Below are 19,466 nucleotides of genomic sequence, written 5' to 3'. Positions count from 1 at the left end.
GCATCTGTATTTATTTGAGAGACACACAGTCTATAGAAGTAAGGCCAAGCATCAGTGAGGCCATGGACCCTATTCAGATTACAGAGGAGGAAGTGTTTGCTGTCTTGAGGCAAATTGGGGATGTATAAATCCCCGGGGCCTGACAGGGTGTTCCCTCAGACCCTGTGGGAGGCAAATGCAGAAACTAGGAGGACATAGCAGTGATACTTAAATCTTCCTTAGTGACATGTGATGTACTGGATGATTGAGGGTAGCTGATTTTGTTCTGCTGTTTAAGAAAGGCTCTAAAAGTAAGCCAGGTAATTATAGGCCAATGAGCCTGACATCAGTAGTGGAGAGGTTATTGGAAAGTATTCTAAGGGACCAGATATGAGTGTTTGGATAGACACGGACTGATTAGGAATAACCAACAGGGCTTTGTGTGTGGTAGGTCATGTCTAACCAGTCTTAACTGGATATTGTCTTGATGGCATTTGCCAAGGCCCAGCATGGGAAGTTGTCAAGAAGGTTCAGTAACTAGGCAATAAATTGAGGTAATAAATTGGATTAGACATTGGCTTTGTAGGAGAAGCCAGATAGTCATAGTAGATAGTTGCCTGTTTGACTGGAGGCTGTGACTAGTGGAGTGCCACAGGGATCAGTGCTGGGTCTGTTTTGTCAGTTGCATCAATGCTCTGGATGATAATGTGGTTAACTGGCTCAGCAAATTTGAGAAGGACACCAAGATTAGGGGTGTATTGGACAGTGAGGAAGACTATCAGAGCTTGCTGTGGGATCTAGACCTGTCTGTCTGTATCTTGTTTTACGGCGGTTGGCATCCAGCTTAATGGTGCATTACCGCCACCCTCTGCTCCGGAATATGCACTAGACATACATTCTTAATCCCTTCACCCAATTGCGTGTGCGCGCACACGCACACACACACACACACACACATATATATATATATATATATATACAAACCTACACTTCACCCTCCCATCTTTGACCATCCTAGTATCCTATTCCTGTTTATTCCTCATATTCTATAAAAAAAAAACCCTGTACCCCTTAAAAACGCTAAAAATATCCGGATTTATGCTCTCTCACCCATGCCCAGCAACCCTTTTAATGTGAATTCCTGCATCCCCAACTCCCTTAATTTATTTCTCATCATCTCTCTCTGTATCCCATACTTCCTGCAACACAAAACTACGTCTAGACCAGCAAGAAAAAATGGGCTGAAAAATGGCAAATAGAATTTAATGCAGACAAGTGTGAGGCGTTGTACTTTGGTAGGACTAACCAGGGTAGATCTTACACTGTGAATGGTAAGGAACTGAGGAGTGCAGTAGTACAACAGAATCTGGGAGTACAGGTACATAATTCATTGAAAGTGGTGGCACAGATAGATAGGATTGTAAAGAAAGCTTTTGGCACATTGGCCTTTATAAAGAAAAGTACTGAGCACAGGAGATGGGATGTTATGTTCAAGTTGTAAGACATTGGTGAGGCCTAATTTGGAGTATTGTGTGCAGTTTTGGTCACCTACCTACAGAAGAGATGTTAGTGAGGTTGAAATAGTACAGAGAAAATTTACAAGAATGTTGCTGGGACTGGAGGACCTGAGTTTATAAGGAAAGATTGAATATGTTAGGACTTTATTCCTTGGAGCATGAAGATTGAGGGGAGATTTGAGAGAGATATACAAAATTATGAGGGGTATAAATAGGGTAAATGTAGTCTTTTTCCACTGAGGTTGGGTGGGACTACAACTGGAGGTTGAGGATGAAAGGTGAAAAGTTTAAGGCAGGACACAGGGAAACCAGTCAGGATTATGAGAGTGTAGAACAAGCTGTTAGTGCAAGTGGTACATTCCTTGATTTCAACATTTAAGGGAAATTTGGATAGGTACATGGGTGGCAGGGATATGGAGAAATATGGTCTGCATGCAGGTTGATGGGGCTAGGCGGTTTCAATGGCTTGGCATGGACTGAGTGGGCCAATGACTATAAACTTTGAACTTCACTACCACTATCACCACCACCAACACCACACTGTTAGGAAGCCTGAAGAATAATCCCAGCAAAGTGATTGCTCCCTTTACATTTTAAGTTTGACACTTATTCTCAATCCTCATTCTTCTAAACTCCAAAGATTACAAGTCTTTTGTTTTAAACTGGTTATTATAGGGCAATCTTCTCATTCAGGAAGTGACTCTCTTCTGGGTGCCTCTAACGCTGGCACTTGTTTCCTTGTTTAAGTGATAGAAAACTGTATGTGTGGTCTCACCAATACTCTGTAAAACTATGCTAATATTTATTTATTTAAACTTGAAACCCATAATACTTAGACCAATATGCCATTTAGCTTAATTATTTGTCTTATCTGCATGTTAACCTTTGTGAGAACAGGAAACCATTAAGTAGCACAAGAAAACTTGGATCCCTCTTCTTCACTCATTTGTAGTTCCTCTGATTAAGATAATAGCCTGCAGTTTGTTAAAGTGGATAATCACACACTTGCCTTCATTTGCATTTGCCCATTCACTCTTCCCATTGCAGAGTCCAGATATTGTCATCAGTAAACTTGGACATTCTACATTGTGTCTCCTCCTGAGGGTCAAAACTGATTCTTGGGTCACTTCATTAATTACCCTTTCTAGTTGAAAAAAATTCACTTATTCCTGACCAATAATCAGTCTCAATCAGTTGGTCAATCGTTGACACTGTAGTCTCAATCATAAGGTCCAGAGATCCTTCTGAAACCTAATTGCCTCCCCTACTCACTCTCACTAGATACCTGACCAAGGTTTCTTTCCATATTGAATACCCTCATTATCCTATCTTTATCCCTCAATCACCTGCTTATCTAGACTTTTTATTACATTTTGCAGAAATAGCCTGAGTGCTTTTCCTACATTACAGCAACACTTTGAAAGTACTTTCTTCACCATAAACTGTTGAAGAGTTGTTTTGTGGGGTTGTGAATAATGTTAAATGAAAATCTTTTGGTTCAGTGCCTGGGCTGATTATTCAACAGTGAGGAACTTTTGGATACTGCATTAACACAAGCAATTGTTGGACTGTTTGCTAGTCTGAATTGAGAAGTACTTAAGGTTAGAATAAATTAGCTGCTTGTGGATCAAATTTTTGAGAGGTTTTGGGAAGTATTATGTCAAAATGTCGGTCTCTAATTTTTTTTCCCTGTAACTTTACAAATCAGATGCGATGCTAGAAACCATAATACAGTGGATTCTAGTTTATCGGGACACATCGGGACTAGTACATTTTGGCTCAATTAATTTTGGCTGCCCCAGTTAGCAGAAGTTTCATGGAAATAGTTTAAAAGGTATAAAAAGGACAAACTACTGTTTGAGTAGCAAATTATAATTTTAAATGAAGTACAGAACAAATTAGGACACTACCAATACTACTACAGTACTTTAAAACTGCATTAGTTTCTAATAGTTATCAACAGAGGAGTTCATCTAGTGTCTAGCTGTCTAGTGTCGAGAGTTCATCTAGCTTTTGATTGACTGTAAGTTAACAAAATTAGCACAGACACCTAGTCTGGATAACAGACTGCCTTCATACAATGGTTTCAATGATTTCATCCTCCAAGTCTTCATTTTCATAGAACATAGAATAGTACAGCACATTACAGGCCCTTCGGCCCACAATGTTTTGCCGACCCTCAAACCCTGCCTCCCATATAGCCATTCATTGTAACATTCAAGATGATTGTCAATACTTTCAAATTCTTTGTGTTTCTAGCTTGTTGAAGTAGTGAAGTAGTTTCATTTTTCACTCCCAGCCGTTTCTGGCATCTCCAAGCTTGAATGCTTGAAACCACAGTGAGCAAAACAGTTATGAATTGTCTTACTGCTTATTTCTCGGCAACTATCAGTGACAAAAATCACTCCTATTTATGACACACACAAGCAACTGATGCTATTTTAAAACTGATCACTGTAAGCATGGTTTAGTGTCTAACGGCCACACAAGTACATGCAACTGACGCTAGTTAGAAACTGTTCAGTAGCCATCTCCTGTCCCAATTAAGTGGCATAGTGTCCCAAATAAACAAAGGGAATCCAGCTATTTTCTTGATGGTTTTCGTTCTTTAAAAGTTGTCCCAAGTAAGTGGCTGCCCTGATTAACCACTGGGCCGATTAACTGGATCCATTCTACTTCTTGTTATAAGAGGTGATTGGTGGACTGAAGTGGTGGGGTGATGGATGACTCTTGTGTCCTCTTGTGTCTTCATTGACTTTTAACTTTTCATTTCAGACACTTGTACAGTATGCTGGGAAGTGGAAGATATCTGAAGATCCTTTACCTTTATTGGAAGTGTATACTGTAGCCATACAGAATTACTCAAAAGCACGACCTTGCCTCACTGCGGAGTGTGAGAATGTATGTTTTGTGCTTGACCGACTAGCATTGTAAGTACTACCAACAACAGGTAATGGGAATAGAATTTTTATTAAACCCAGAACTTGCGTGATTTTTGGGTGATATGAACAATAACATCAGTGCTATATAGGTGAACAACCTTGCAACAATAATCTTATATATTGTGCAGAATAGTCATGATTTTTTAATATTGGAGACAGGTGGATGTTTGAATACAAATTTGTGTTAACAACTGACTTCCATAAATGTTACCTATTGTGAATTTCATCATTCTTCAGTTATTTTAAATGTGTGAAAACTTAATTGCCAGAAATTTCCATTTTCTGACTTGTTTTTTTTCTTCCTCAAACTTCTCAATTGCATAAAGGAAATTCTATCAATAAAAGTGTTGTCCAAAAGAAGATAGCCAAAGAGTAGACTTCCTGAATACCATTGTTGGAATATCCAGCTTTTCAAAATGCAGATGACCTTCCTGCCTACAAGCAGTGAGTCTTTTGCAACATTCAGACATGATCTGACAGGTGGCAAGTGACGATAGCTCTACATTGGTATTGGATAATGGCCATTAACAAGAATCAGTCTAGCCACCTACCTTTAATCTTCAATGGATTTCCATTGCCAAATCCTCTGTCAGCATCTTGAGGGTCTTCAGTGATCTGAAATTTAACTGGTCTAGTCACACAAATGCTGCGGTTACAAGAGCTGGTCCAAGGCAGTGAGTAACTCGCTTCCTGACACCCAAAGCCCTTTCATTACAAAGAACATTATCAAGTGCATGATGAATATTCTCAATTTGCCTGAGTAAGCATATGCGCAACACTTAGCAACTTAAACGTCATCCAGTACAAAGCAGTGCACTTAACTGGCACTGCGTACATCACCTTTATCATCCATTCTCTCCACCAATGGTGCACAGTGACTGCTCTGTAAACCAGTTAAAGAATGCACTGTTGTATTTATCCAAGCCACATCACTTGCCAGACCTGCAGCTAATATTAACAAGGATCAGGGAATAGGTGGCATGGGAACACTACCACCTGCAAGTTCCCCTCCAGGTGGCACTCCATCTCTGATACTTCATCGTCTCTGGGTGTAATTCCTGGAAATCACTATCCAACAGCACTACAGTCTTCAAATAAAGGACCGTAACAGTACAAAGAGATCACCCTTCCACCACAACCTCAAGGGCAATCAGAGGTGGACAATAAATGCGTATGTTGCAGCAACATTCAGATCCTGGCGGATGAATAAATTAAACATTGAAAATAGTTGAGACTAGGATGGTCGTGCAATTTTACGGGGTTGGTCAGATATATATTGCAAACCACTTGCCTGAACCACTCACAAGAAATGTATTTTTGTTGCATACATTGAGAAATGTATGTAAAGCTACAATTTTTAAAAGCTAGCTATTTCTGCATTCTGAGGGCAAGATCTTACACTTCTAGTCAAACAGCGGATGTATTTCTTACTTTCTGTCCTTAATAGTTATTTTCATGTAGTCTCCCTGTCTAATTTGACTAAACAAGGCTACCAAGATAGTTAAACATGGTATCCAAGGTAAAGCTTGCAAAGTTGGAAGGAACAAGCATAAAGCTTGAAAACAGAACGTTTCCGAATCAAGCAGAAGACATCCAAGGCATTGATAAGGAAGGGATGAGAATGCTAGTAAGAAACAAACACCAACTTTAAGAACATCCTCTGTAAAATAAAAATATAAAGATAAGCAGAACCAACTTGCAAACTAACATGAGAAATTACAGTAAAAAATAAAGAAATGAAATATTTTAATGGAAGACAGGAAAAAAATAGAAATAGCAGGAGACTACAGATCTAGAGTTAATGAGGTGCTCATTAGTAAGAAAACAATATATTTGAGAAATTTAGAAGAAATGAAAGATAAAGATGTTTGTCCTAGGGTTTTGAAGGAAGTGGTAACTAGGGAGGTTATAGATGCACTGGTTATCATCTTCCAGGATTCTGTAAACTCTTACAGTACGCTGGATGAACTCAGCAGGTGGGGCAGCATCAGTGGAAACGATGAGTTGACGTTTCGGGCCGGAACCCTTTGTCAGGAATGAAGAATGAAGGAGGTGGAAGAATTTGAAGAATGCTTGCTCTTATGTGGTTCCCACAGATTGAAAGTTAGCAAATGTAATCTAAGTACTAAAGTCCTCCAGCTGTGACCTAACCAACATTAAGTTGAATTATAACCTCTTTGCTCTTATTCTACGCCCCAGCTAATGAAAGTAAGAACTCATACACCTTCACCATCTTGTCTACCCAGTTGCCATTTTACCGGATCCTTGGCTTCATCTGTTCTGGAGTACTGCAAAGAGGGCCTGATATTCATGGCCTGTTTCCTACCTTGTTCTTCCAAATTACCACACATTTATCCATATACCATTGCTCTGCTCGTTATACCAATTTTTCATTATTGTTCTGTATTCTAAGACTATCCATCTGGCTATTTAAAATTCTTTGTCTGAGCCCCACTGAGCTCCTCCCCTGGCCCCCAAAGTAGCCAGAGGTACATCTTATTAGGGCCTTTGAATTTATCCACATTTAAGTCCACCAAGACATCTAATACATACTCTTTTTAATGACAATGTGTTCCAGAATTTCACATCATCTTCCCCCTTCCCGACCATCACCAAATTCTTTGTTTACAGTGTCCTTCTCAATAGTTAGTATGGATGAGAAGTATTTAAGATGTCACTTGCATTTTGTGGCTCAATCTTCTGATCTCTAATGAGCCCTAGTACTTCTCTGATTTCCATCTTGCCCCTAATCTATTCATAAAGTGATCTTCCTTAACTTTGTTCGTTAGACCCCACTGTTCAGAAGATGGTCTTTATCTTTATCTCAAGAAGGACTGTGGAGTGGTGAATTTTACCATAAATGGATATACTAGGTTCCACTGTTCTTCAGTGCTTCTTCCAAATGATGGTTAAAGTTGAAAGTAAATTTGTTATCAAAGTACCTGTATGTCACCATATACTATCCTGAGATTCATTTTCTTGCAGGCATTCACAGTAGGTACAATTAAACATAATAAAATTAACGAAAAACTGCACGCAAGACGGACAGCCAATGTGCAAAAGACAACAAACTGCGCAAGTATAAAAAGGACAAAAAAACTTAAATATGTAAGCAATAAATATTAAGAACATGGGATGAGTCCCTGAAAATGAATATGAAATGAAGAACTCTTGAAGGTTAATATTGAAGCAATTCTTTCATTAGCCGACAGAGAATAATAGCTGTAAATGAGGATGGGGTTTCCTTTCTCTCACTTGACCTGCCTGAGTAATGAGGTTTAATGGTTCTGGTGTTAAGGTTGAGGATGCTGAATGCCATCCCTCCTACCACTGTGCTGGCATACTGGGTATGTCATGCTGGTGGGATACGATAGTGTTAGAGGAATCTGGCAAGTAGTCTGTAAGTATAATTCTAGGACTTCAGCCAAGCCAGGCTGTTGTTTGATCCTCCCATGGGGAAGCTTTTCCACTTCAGTACTCAGTGTCATAGCTGCAAGTTTTGTAAATTTGAAGTGAACAAAAGGTTAGTTGGGCTGGAAGCAACTTTGGCAAGTCAGAATTTGGTGCTGAGACTGATATTCCTTCAGTTTTATTCTGACCTAACTGCATCTATTCTTGATTACAGTAATGCTTGGAGGAGGCCTGGAGTTAATATAGGGCAGTACAGACAGAAGATCCCATGTGCTGATCTTGATGGCAATTTATATTAAATGAGCTCCTCCTGTTTGTCATCCGTATCCCATATTAATATTCATGTATCTATCTAAAAGTCCCTTGAAATTCCATCAAACTTCCTGATTCTACTACTGCCCTGGAACTTATTCCAGGCACCTACCACACTCATGTTTATTTAAAATAGAGCTTGTGCCTCATATTGCCTTTAAACTACCCATCATCTATTCTCTATGCTCCCCCACCAAAAAAAAATCTTTAAAAGCATCTTCACTGATGTTTGACTTTTTTACCCTGGCAAACAGATACCAACTGTCTAACTTATCAATGCCTCTCAATTTTAAAAGTCTCTTATCAGGTCTTCCTTCAGTCTCCGACACTCATGCTCTCTTAACCAGGCAGCATCCTGGTAAATTTCTTCTTCATCTTTTCCACAATCTCCACATCCTTCCTGTAGTGGGATACCAGCACTGCCCTCAATATTAACACCCCTCCCAATGAAGGCAAGCGTTCCATTTGTCACAGTGCCATTGATCTAGCTGCTGGTGCTGGCCTCTGAAAGGCCATCCAACATTGTCCAAGGGGCTATACCATTAGTTAGTGAGGGAAATGGCCACAGGGAGCTCTGCTATGTCTGCCTATTCTCCTTACTTATCCTGGTGGTTATCTGCTTATTTCCAGCCTGCACCTGAGGTGTGACCATATCAGATAAAGGTTTTATTTATGATGCCTTCAGAATGCCGGATGATCCTGTGTGCAGCTAACTCCAGTCTGGTTCCTTGGTCTAGACTGTCAGTCTCTCCATTTGCATGTGTTTCCCACAAATATATTCATTGTGGACACTGAGGTTCTTCAACTTCCCACTTCCTTCATCAACCAGATTTATCACCAGATTTCTTTTGTGAAAGGATTTTAGTGACCAGATGGGATTTTATGACAAAACTGCAGTTTCATGATTACCAAAATGATTAAAATATTACCAGCTTCAAGGTTGATGGCTACCATAGGGAGATCTGAGCTTTTGTCAGTGGATTGTGGTTCCAGATTCTGGATTGGTTGTGTGACATTTTATGTCCATTGTCCCACCATCCTGCTATTAAGGTGTTAAATTTTTCTAAGTTAATTCTGACAATCAAGGGATTAAAAAAGCATTTTATAATCCACTTCATCTTTAGTGTCTTGCTGCTGCATCTTCAAACTGCCAAACAACAAGTTTAGTCTCTTCTCAGCAATGTGACGAAGAATTCCACTGTAGTTTTGCTAACAGAAAGCTGGCATGTTGTGACCTTTGATGCCCTCCGTTGGTCAGGGTCGACCATGGATGTTGCATCCTAGCTGTCAAAGTCAATATGCTAGCCAGTGCAGTACGATATGGGGAGCAAGCTGATGTCCGTGCAGCAGGCTTCTCTCTCCAGTGCAGCCAATCAATCCAAAGGAATGGCAATGAAACAGGTAGCAAAGTCATCACACGACTTGCTGGTCAGCGTTGAAATCAATGTAGGACTGCCTTAAGGACTCCAGCTCTGGATTTTACCTTCGGGTATACTCGGGAAGCCTTTCTTATGAGTGGACACAGCCGGATGGTAGCGGAGGTTTGAGATCAGAATTTTCTTTCTCCTAGGCGAGCTGCCAACCACGGCTGACAAGTCCATCTGCCCAAAGCAACTGGTTTTAAGGTGCCAGTAACCTTCCCTTGCCCCTTCTCCGGTCAATAGAAACGGTTCAGGCAGGCTTAGTAGCTAAACTACACATGAAGGCCAAAAGCTGGACTTGTTTTTCAGAAGGTATTTGAGGCATTTGCCATCGGGAGCATTTAATAGGTAGAGGAAGCTTATCCTCACTACCCTCCCCCCCTGCCCCCAGCCTTAAGGAACCAGCAGCCTTTAATCCATTAATTTTATCTGTTTCCAAACTAAATGGAACAGCAAACCCTATAGGATCAACAGGGCAAGGATGAAAGTTTTATAAAAATCTGAAGTAAACACAATATAAGAATTTCATGCAGTCTGAATATTTCTGATCAAACATTTACAAGATTTATTCTAAAAAAAATAATTATTTTTAATTGATTGATTCTGTGCTGTAATCCCAGTGTATTTTTTGTCCTATTCGGAGGATCACAATCATGGCTTCATCTCATTTCATCTCATATTAAAAACTGGGTCATACCGCGGGTGGATGGGCATGTGCAGTGTAATCTGTTTAGCTGCGTTTGGCTGATGTGGAACTATAGTAGGCCTGCACAATACTGTCAGAATTTAATATCAGAAAATTAATATCAAAATCAACTTAAGATCATTGTTTGCTTTTGGGCCTTTGCCTGTAAAGTGTATGATGAAAAATTACCTTGGAAGTTTTGAAGTAAGTAGATCTACCACCTCGTAGCCTGGAGTTGATATGAAGTAATTAAATATTTTTGATGTATTTGTATAATATTCTTGCTCTTTTTTAAAACCTATGACAAATCAGAATCAGGTTTATTAACACATGAAATTCGTGAACTTAGTAGCAGCAATTCAATGCAATACATAATATAGAAGAAGAAAAAAAAGTAAATATTATTCCGTATACAGTATACGTATATTGAATAGATTAAAAATGGTGCAAAAAAACAGAAATACTGTATTTTTTTTAAAAGTGAGGTAGTGTCCAAGGGTTCAATGTTCATTTAGGAATCGGTTGCTAGAGGGGAAGAAGCTGTTCCTGAATCGCTGAGTGTGTGCCTTCAGGCTTCTGTACCTCCTACCTGATGGTAACAGTGAGAAAAGGGCATGCCCTGGGTGCTGGAGGTCCTTAATAATGGATGCTGCCTTTCTGAGACACCGCTCCCTGAAGATATCCTGGGTACTTTGTAGGCTAGTACTCAAGATGGAGCCGACTAAATTTACAACCCTCTGCAACTTCTTTCGGTCCTGTGCGGTAGCAGCCCCTTCCTCCCCCCTCCATACCAGACAGTGATGCAGCCTGTCAGAATGCTGTCCACAGTATGCTCTCCACTATAGAAGTTTTTGAGTGTATTTGTTGACATATCAAATCTCTTGAAACTCCTAATAAAGCATAGCCACTGTCTTGCCTTTTATACAACTACATCAATATGTTGTGACCAGGTTAGATCCTCAGAAATCTTGATACCCAGGGACTTGAAACTGCTCACTCTCTCTCCTCTTCTGACCCTTCCGGAATTCCACAATCAGCTCTTCCACAATCATGAAGTCGCTTATTTTATACTTCTCAATCTAAATCTGTGAGAAACAATTGCTTTTAATGGTAATCATTCTTCTTGATATATCTTGTATTTTAAATGTTGGTGTAAACCAGGGGTCGGCAACCTTTTTGCTTCTGTGGGCTGGATCACGTATTAATGAGTGGACGGTGGGCCAGATAAATGCCATAAAAAAACTTGAAATATGGGAATTACCCATTTAAATACATCTAGTTATGTTTTGCCTCAAATTAATGAATAACGCATGCTAGAAAATCATTTGTGCTTAAGGTTGCCTACCCCTGGTTTAAACTATCCAGCATAAACAGTATCTTCAGAATCAGATTTAATATCACTGGCAATGCTGTGAAATTTGTTGCTTTGTAATACGCAAGAGGCACCAGGGGAATGTAGTAGTTAGTGTGACGGTTTTACAGTTCGGGTGTTGAGTCTGGAGTTCGGTTCCGGCGCCCTCTGTAAGTGAGTTTGCACCTTCCTTCCTGTGTGTGTGGGGGTTTCCTCCTGGTGCTCTGGTTTCTTCCCACAGTCTAAAAACATACCAATTAGTAGATTAATTAGTCATTGTAAATTGTCTTGTGATTAGGCTAGGGTTAAATGGGTGGGTTGCTGGGTGGTGCACCTCAAAGTGCCTGAAGAGATTGTTCCATGTGGTGCCTCTAAATAAATAAACTAATTTAAAAAACTATAAATTATAACAAGTATATATAACAAATAAATAAGTAGTTCAATAAGAGAGGGAAAAAATGTGAGGTAGCAATTCATTCAGAAATCTGATGGTGGAGAGGAAGAAGCTGTTTCTGAAATGTTAGGTGTGTGTCTTCAGGCTGCTGAACCACCTCCTTGATGGAGGCAATGAGAAGAGGGTAGATCCTGGGTGATGGATGTGCTTAATGATGGAACCCATCTTTTTGAGGCATCGCCTTTTGAAGATGTCTTTGATGCTGGGGAGGCTAGTGCCCATGATGGTGCTGCTGAGTTTACAACTTCCTATAGCTGCTTCCAATCCTGTGCAGAGGCCCCTTAACCAGACGGTGATGAAACCAGCTAAAATGCTGTCCACGGTACATACATCTGTAGAAATTTATGAGTGTCTTTGGTGCATACCAGGTTTCCTCAAACTCCTAATGAAAACAGCTGCATCAATAGCTGCATCTTTGTAATTGCATCAATATGCCAGGCCCAGGATAGACCTTCAAAGACACGGGAAAATCTGCAGGTACTGGAAATCCAAAGCAACACACACAAAATGCTGGAGGATCTCAGCAAGTCAGGAAGCATCTCTGAAGAGAAATAAGCAATCAATCTTTCGGGCTGAGACCCTTCATCTGGACTCAACAGGTCCAGGTGAGGCGTCTCTGCCCAAAACGTCAACTGTTTATTCCTTTCCATCGATTTGCCTGACCTGCTAAGTTCCTCCTGCATTTTGTGGGAGTTGCTCTGGATTTCCAGCATGTGCAGAATCTCTTATGTTTACGATTTCTCAGTCATAATGTTGTATATTATTATTGGGTCACCCCCCACAACCTCCTTCCCTCCAGAGAAAGCGAACATAGTCTATCGAGTCTTTCTTTATAACTGTAATCTCCTCTGTGCCCGCTCCACATAAAGATGTTTTTACTATAGAGTGGCAACGAGAATTCGTGCAATACTGACTTAAGTAACCTTTTTATAAAGTTATACCGTGATGTTCCAACTATTATATTCTGTGTTAAGACCCATGAAAGCAAGCATCTTGTACATTTTCTTCACGACCCTCCCTGCGTGTGTGGTTGCTTTTAGTGAACTAGGACTTGTACCCCAAGGTCCATTTGTTCATCAAAATACCCAAGGCCCTACCATTTACTGTGTATATCCTACTCTTGTTGCCCTCTCAAAATGCATCACCTCTTTCTTTTAAAGTTGGAATATTCTGAGTGATTTTGTTCTTGAAAGCATTTTTTTGTGATCCGTGTTAGCTCTTGGGGAAATGATTGGAGTATGTGATTGCAGGGATTAGGAAGAAAGTATTTCTGTGTTTCGTACCTAAATTAGACATTTAAGCAATAACAAATTACCTCAATGAAAGAAAATCAAAAATAAAGTAACAAAGTGAAAGCAGTTCACAGTGCAACTTTAAAAGTGCTCTGTGACTACGGCTGATTAGTGTGTTTCAAGCCTAGAGCGGAGCAGCAGCCAGGAAAGTCCATTGTTTTTTTTAGAAACAAGGTCAAAGGAGCATTTCTAATTGGCTGATGTGCCTCATAATTAACCAAAATAAAGAAGGCAAAGGTAAACAAGAGTGTGACCTTTTGGAGCAGCTGTTTTTGGAAGTGCCTGCGTTTGTGTGCTGCATTTGAGGGTTAAGTTCAGGAGTTTATGGCTGAAGAGGTTTTGAGTAGGCAGAGCAGAGGTATAGGTAAAAACAGGCAAATAGATTATCCTTAATATTTAGATATAGTCAGGATGGCAGTCAGAGCAGTGGGTATACTCAGAGTCATCCAGGATGCTGAGAGCGTTATAGATAAAACTTAGAGTAAAATGGTCAGGCCAGAAGTGCAGGCTGCAGGTAGTTGGGTGACTACCAGGGAAAAACGAAAAGGGAATAGGGAAAAAGTGGTTTGAGTTCCAGTTCAAGTTTATTATCATTCAACTGGATACATGTATGCTGCCAAACAAAGCAATACTCCTCTGGACAAGGTGCACAACAAATTACAGGTAACTCACACAAAACATTAAGTAATATTGCCACAAATAATAAAATATATTTAGGAGATTGACATTCAGCATAAGATGCACTTACGACACAAGTTTAAAAAGTAGACAATATTACAGTACTGCCGCTTCATAAGTGTTGAATCCTGGATGACGGCAGGGAGTTCAGTAGTCTCACGGCCTGGAGAAAGAAGCCATTCCCCATCCAAACAGACCTTGTCCTAATACTATATACCTCCTGTCTGATGGTGGAGGGGCGGATTCATAGAGATTGTGGAATGGATGGGAGGGACCCTTGACAATGATAAGGGCCCTGTGTATGTAGCGATCCTGATAAATATCTCAGATCGGTGGAAGAGACCCACGTGATCCTCTCAGTAGTCCTTGCAACCCTTTGTAGGGTCTTATAGTCAGTTGCCTTGCAATCCCCATATCAGATGGTGATGTAGCTATTCAGGACACACAATGGTGCTGTGCTTTGTTGACTAATGAGGTGGTGTTGAAGGACTAGGTGAGATCATCCATTATGTGCACTCTCAAAAACTCAGTGCTCCTAACTCTGTCTAGAGAGGAGCAGTTTATGTACAGTGAGGAGTAGTCAGTCATGTGATCACCCCTCAGTAACAGGGTACTATTGGGGCGATGACCTTTCTAAGAATGGCAGCAGCAGTCAGGTCAATGGCATAGTGACCAGCACTGAGGATCAGCAAGGAAGGGTGGAGTTAGCCAAAGCAACAGTGATTTAAAAAAAAACCTCAATGGCGGTATAGTTAGACATTACTGTGGCTGCAAATGAAACTCCAGGGTGGTGTGTTGCCTCCCTGGTATCAGGGTAAAAGATATTACATTGCAAACACAGGACATTCTGAGGGGTGCGGCTGAGGTGAGCTGCCAGAGGTTGTGGCCACAATGGTACCAATTGCATGGTCAGGCAGCGAGATGAGGTCCTGCAAGCTGATTTTAGGTAGTTAGGTGGTAAGTTTAAAAATTTGTAATCTCAGGATTTTTAACCATGCCATGTGCTTTTGAGGTAAGAAATGTTCTGTAGGTGGCTAAGGAGCTGGTAGAAGTGGATGAGCTTCAGATATATGGACAATTGTGCTGTCTTCCAGGGCAGGTGAGACCTGTACAAGAGGCACAGGTGGCACCTGAATTAGAGAACCAATATGCTCACATGGAGGTTTGCTAGAGCTACTTGGGAAGATTTAATCTGGAGTGGCAGGCAGTGAGAACCAGAGCACCAGATCAGCAAGTTGATGGTGATGTAGGTGTTATGATCAGTAACACACATCAAAGTTGCTGGTGAACGCAGCAGGCCAGGCAGCATCTCTAGGAAGAGGTGCAGTCGACGTTTCAAGCCAAGACCCTTCGTCAGGACTAACTGAAGGAAGAGTGAGTAAGGGATTTGAAAGTTGGAGGGGGAGGGGGAGATCCAAAATGATAGGAGAAGACAGGAGGGGGAGGGATAGAGCCAAGAGCTGGACAGGTGGTAGGCAAAAGGGGATACGAGAGGATCATGGGACAGGAGGTCCGGGAAGAAAGACAAGGGGGGGGGGCCAGAGGATGGGCAAGAGGTATATTCAGAGGGACAGAGGGAGAAAAAGGAGAGTGAGAGAAAGAATGTGTGCATAAAAAGATGGGGTACGAGGGGGAGGTGGGGCCTTAGCGGAAGTTAGAGAAGTCGATGTTCATGCCATCAGGTTGGAGGCTACCCAGACGGAATATAAGGTGTTGTTCCTCCAACCTGAGTGTTAAAATGTGCGGCCACTGGGAGATCCTGCTTTCTCTGGCGGACAGAGCGTAGATGTTCAGCAAAGCGGTCTCCCAGTCTGCGTCGGGTCTCGCCAATATATAAAAGGCCACATCGGGAGCACCAGACGCAGTATATCACATTCCCATTCCCATTCTGACATGTCCACATCCCATTCCCATTCTGACATGTCTATCCACGGCCTCCTCTACTGTAAAGGTGAGGCCACACTCAGGTTGGAGGAACAACACCTTATATTCCGTCTGGGTAGCCTCCAACCTGATGGCATGAACATCGACTTCTCTAACTTCCGCTAAGGCCCCACCTCCCCCTCGTACCCCATCTGTTACTTATTTTTATGCACACATTCTTTCTCTCACTCTCTTTCTCCCTCTGTCCCTCTGAATATACCTCTTGCCCATCCTCTGGGTCCCCCGCCCCTTGTCTTTCTTCCCGGACCTCCTGTCCCATGATCCTCTCGTATCCCTTTTGCCTACCACCTGTCCAGCTCTTGGCTCTATCCCTCCCCCTCCTGTCTTCTCCTATCATTTTGGATCTCCCCCTCCCCCTCCAACTTTCAAATCCCTTACTCACTCTTCCTTCAGTTAGTCCTGACGAAGGGTCTTGGCCTGAAACGTCGACTGCACCTCTTCCTACAGATGCTGCCTGGCCTGCTGCGTTCACCAGCAACTTTGATGTGTGTTGCTTGAATTTCCAGCATCTGCAGAATTCCTGTTGTTTTGATCAGTAAGTCTGAAAGGAAGAACAGGCAGGGGCTGGTTGGTAAACATAGTGTGGCATATGAGATGTAGTGGGTTTATTTTAATGCAAGGAGTATTATGGGTAAGGCAGATAAGTTTAACATCTGCATTAATACATGGAACTGTGATGTTGTGGCCATTACAGGGATTTGCTTGTGAGAGGGACAGGACTGGCACCTCCATCTGGTTTTCAGTATTTTAGAGGCGATAGAGAGGTTAAAGAAGGGGAGGAATTTTGGATTACTAATCGGGGGAATATTACAGCTGCCCTCAGAGGACATAATGAGTGTTCATCCATTGGGGCCACATGGATAGAACTCAAAAATAAGAATGCAATCACTCTGTTGGGGATTATACTTTGTTTCTCAATAGATGCCGACAGATAGAGGAACAAATAAATGACAGCTAATAGAAAAATGTAAAAGCGTTGTGGGCTGAAGGGCCTTTTTCTGCACTCTATTGCTCTATGTTCTATGAAATTTCAAGGTGACACAACAGGAAATCTCTCACGTAACTACGAATTTGATGAATTGCAGGCATTTTATAAATATTGTTTCCCCCTTTTTGAAAAAATAGTTAAACTAGCAGTTCAAGTAATGCCCAGTGATCAGCCTACTCAATTCATTAAAGGGTATATATACTGTACATCTATACAATCTACACATAAGCAGTTTAAGAATAGAGAAGTCTACCAAATTAAATTAAGATGGATAATATTGCATATGTTGGTTCATGAGGTCAAAATGCTAGAAATGCTTCTCACCATAATAAATCTGTTGGAGTTTAGATTTTATTGCATAATATCCAATTCCATTTTATTTATGCTATTCTCCAGAATGCCCTTAATGCTTTATTGCCTTACATATAGCAAACAAAATAAGCTAGTTACATCTTGCGTAGCAAGTAGACGAGTCAGACTTGTCAGTATTCAGAGGCACAAAATTAACAGGATAACATATTTATTCAATGCTGTTTTGAAATTGTATTATTTCATCATTAAGACAATCCAACATCAGAGCGCAGGGGAATTTCAGGCTTGAAAGTTTAATTATCTGGTTATCAGCTTAAGACTACCTCTGTCACTAATTCTTCTACCTTGACTATTGTTATTAAGGCATGCATGAAACATGTGTTCATTAGTTTTAAAGTGGTTGTACTTTTTTACTGGAATTTATCCTTTTTCAATTGCCTGGATTAAGTGAAAAGTGCCAGGGAAGCAAGGGCTCTCATTGCCTCTAACCATTGTCACATTGTCATATTGGTACCTGACTTGAACTCTGATTTTCTCCTATCCATTAGTTTAAAATCTTGTCATTCTTCAGCATTCCAACTAATAACAAGAATATATTCTTTCACTAAACAGTTTCAGTATATTGCATTCATTATAGCGCTTGTGTGAGATTTTCGCTACGGAGAACAGTGCAGTGATGGTTGTGGAAAAGTATTTCTACTTTATATAGGCTGTGTATTTATCATATCATTCCTGCTTTTACTATATGTTAGTGTTATTTTAGGTTTTATGTGTTATTTGGCATGATTTGGTAGGTTATTTTTGGGTCTGCGAACGCTCACAAAATTTTCCCATATAAATGGTATTGCTTCTTCGCTTTACGATATTTTGGCTTATGAACTGTTTCATAGGAACACTGTACCTTCAGATGGCGGGGGAAACCTGTATGGGTCAAGAACCAGTCCCATTTGATGTCTAATTCTCAGTGTTAAATATGCTCTATGACAAAATTTCAAGTGTATATACCGATGATTTGGGTTTTTCGAAGCTCTGGCAGCATTATCCCAAATCGCATCCCAGTCTAAGTCTTGTCCCAATTCAGATATGTCCCTATCCCAGGCTTTCATTTCCGATGTGGGCATATATTTCTGGGAGTTTAATTTATCATAGATATATGACACTATCTGTCCTGGAGCACTCTGTATCCAACTTAAAATGGGATGGTCCTTTAAATCTGACCCCCAGGGAACGCCGTAGGCTTTACAAGCTGATCTTACTCGAAAATAGAAGAAAAGAGAATGTTTATCAATATTATATCGAGATACCAGTTCTTGAAAGCTAAGGATAGTACTTGCCCAATTAATATCTTGAAGAATAGTAATACCTTTATCCTCCCAAGTTCTGTTAGTGAATGGTTTCCCCCCAGATAGAAAACGATTATTGTTCCATAATGGAGATGATTTGCACCGTATGCTTTTAAATTTCAGGAATTTTTCTGCTGCTCTAAACACTTGTAGCATATGGGTTAAAATTGGACCGTAATACAAATCAGATTTTTTTGGTAGACATACCTATAAGGAGAAAGTCCTTCAACCTTATTGGTACTATTAGCTCTTGTTCTATATTTTTCCATGATGAAACTTTATCCTCCTCCATCCAATAGCTAAGACTTTTTAATACAAATGTCCATTGATACAATTTGGATATGCCAATCCCCCATCTGACTTTTTGAATTGTAGAGCTGACCATTTTATATTGGGTCGTTTACCATTCCAAACATAGCATCATAGTAAGGAGTCCAATTTTTGCCAATATCCTGCTGGAGGTGCAAGTGGCATCATTGAGTTGATAAAATTAATGCGGGGTAAGATGTTCGTTTTAATGACTGATATACGGGCTGGGACTGATGCTGGCAGGTGTTTCCATCTATTAATATCTTCTATTTTTTTCAAAATTAAAGAGTAATTTGTTTTAGCCACAGATGATAGGAAAATATTAACTTTAATACCCAAGTAGAGGACCTCATTTGTAACCTTAACCTGGAGAGGGAGAGACACCTTACTTTTAGCCGTATTAATCAGCATCAGTGCTGATTTTGACAAATTAACTTTGTATCCTGAAAGAAATCCAAATTGCTCCAGTGTTTTTAAAACATACGGGAGAGTTTGTTGAACATTTGCCATATAAACTAGCGTGTCGTC

At 40.6% G+C, this 19,466-nt stretch overlaps 1 protein-coding gene across 1 annotated transcript in view; it reads left to right on the top strand.

Annotated features, from left to right (window-relative positions):
* Positions 1-19,466, top strand: part of znf292b (zinc finger protein 292b) — a 201,122-nt gene that overhangs the window by 73,960 nt on the left and 107,696 nt on the right. Inside the window, exon 2 of the mRNA XM_072265905.1 lies at positions 4,272-4,426. Within this exon, the coding sequence (XP_072122006.1) occupies positions 4,272-4,426 (155 nt within the window). The remainder of the gene's footprint in view (positions 1-4,271; positions 4,427-19,466) is intronic.

This window comes from Mobula birostris, chromosome 8 (genome assembly GCF_030028105.1).
Source record: "Mobula birostris isolate sMobBir1 chromosome 8, sMobBir1.hap1, whole genome shotgun sequence".
Taxonomy (NCBI): domain Eukaryota; kingdom Metazoa; phylum Chordata; class Chondrichthyes; order Myliobatiformes; family Myliobatidae; genus Mobula; species Mobula birostris.
The sequence above is the reverse complement of the archived record's forward strand: the minus strand, read 5'-3'. Positions and strand labels throughout refer to the sequence as shown.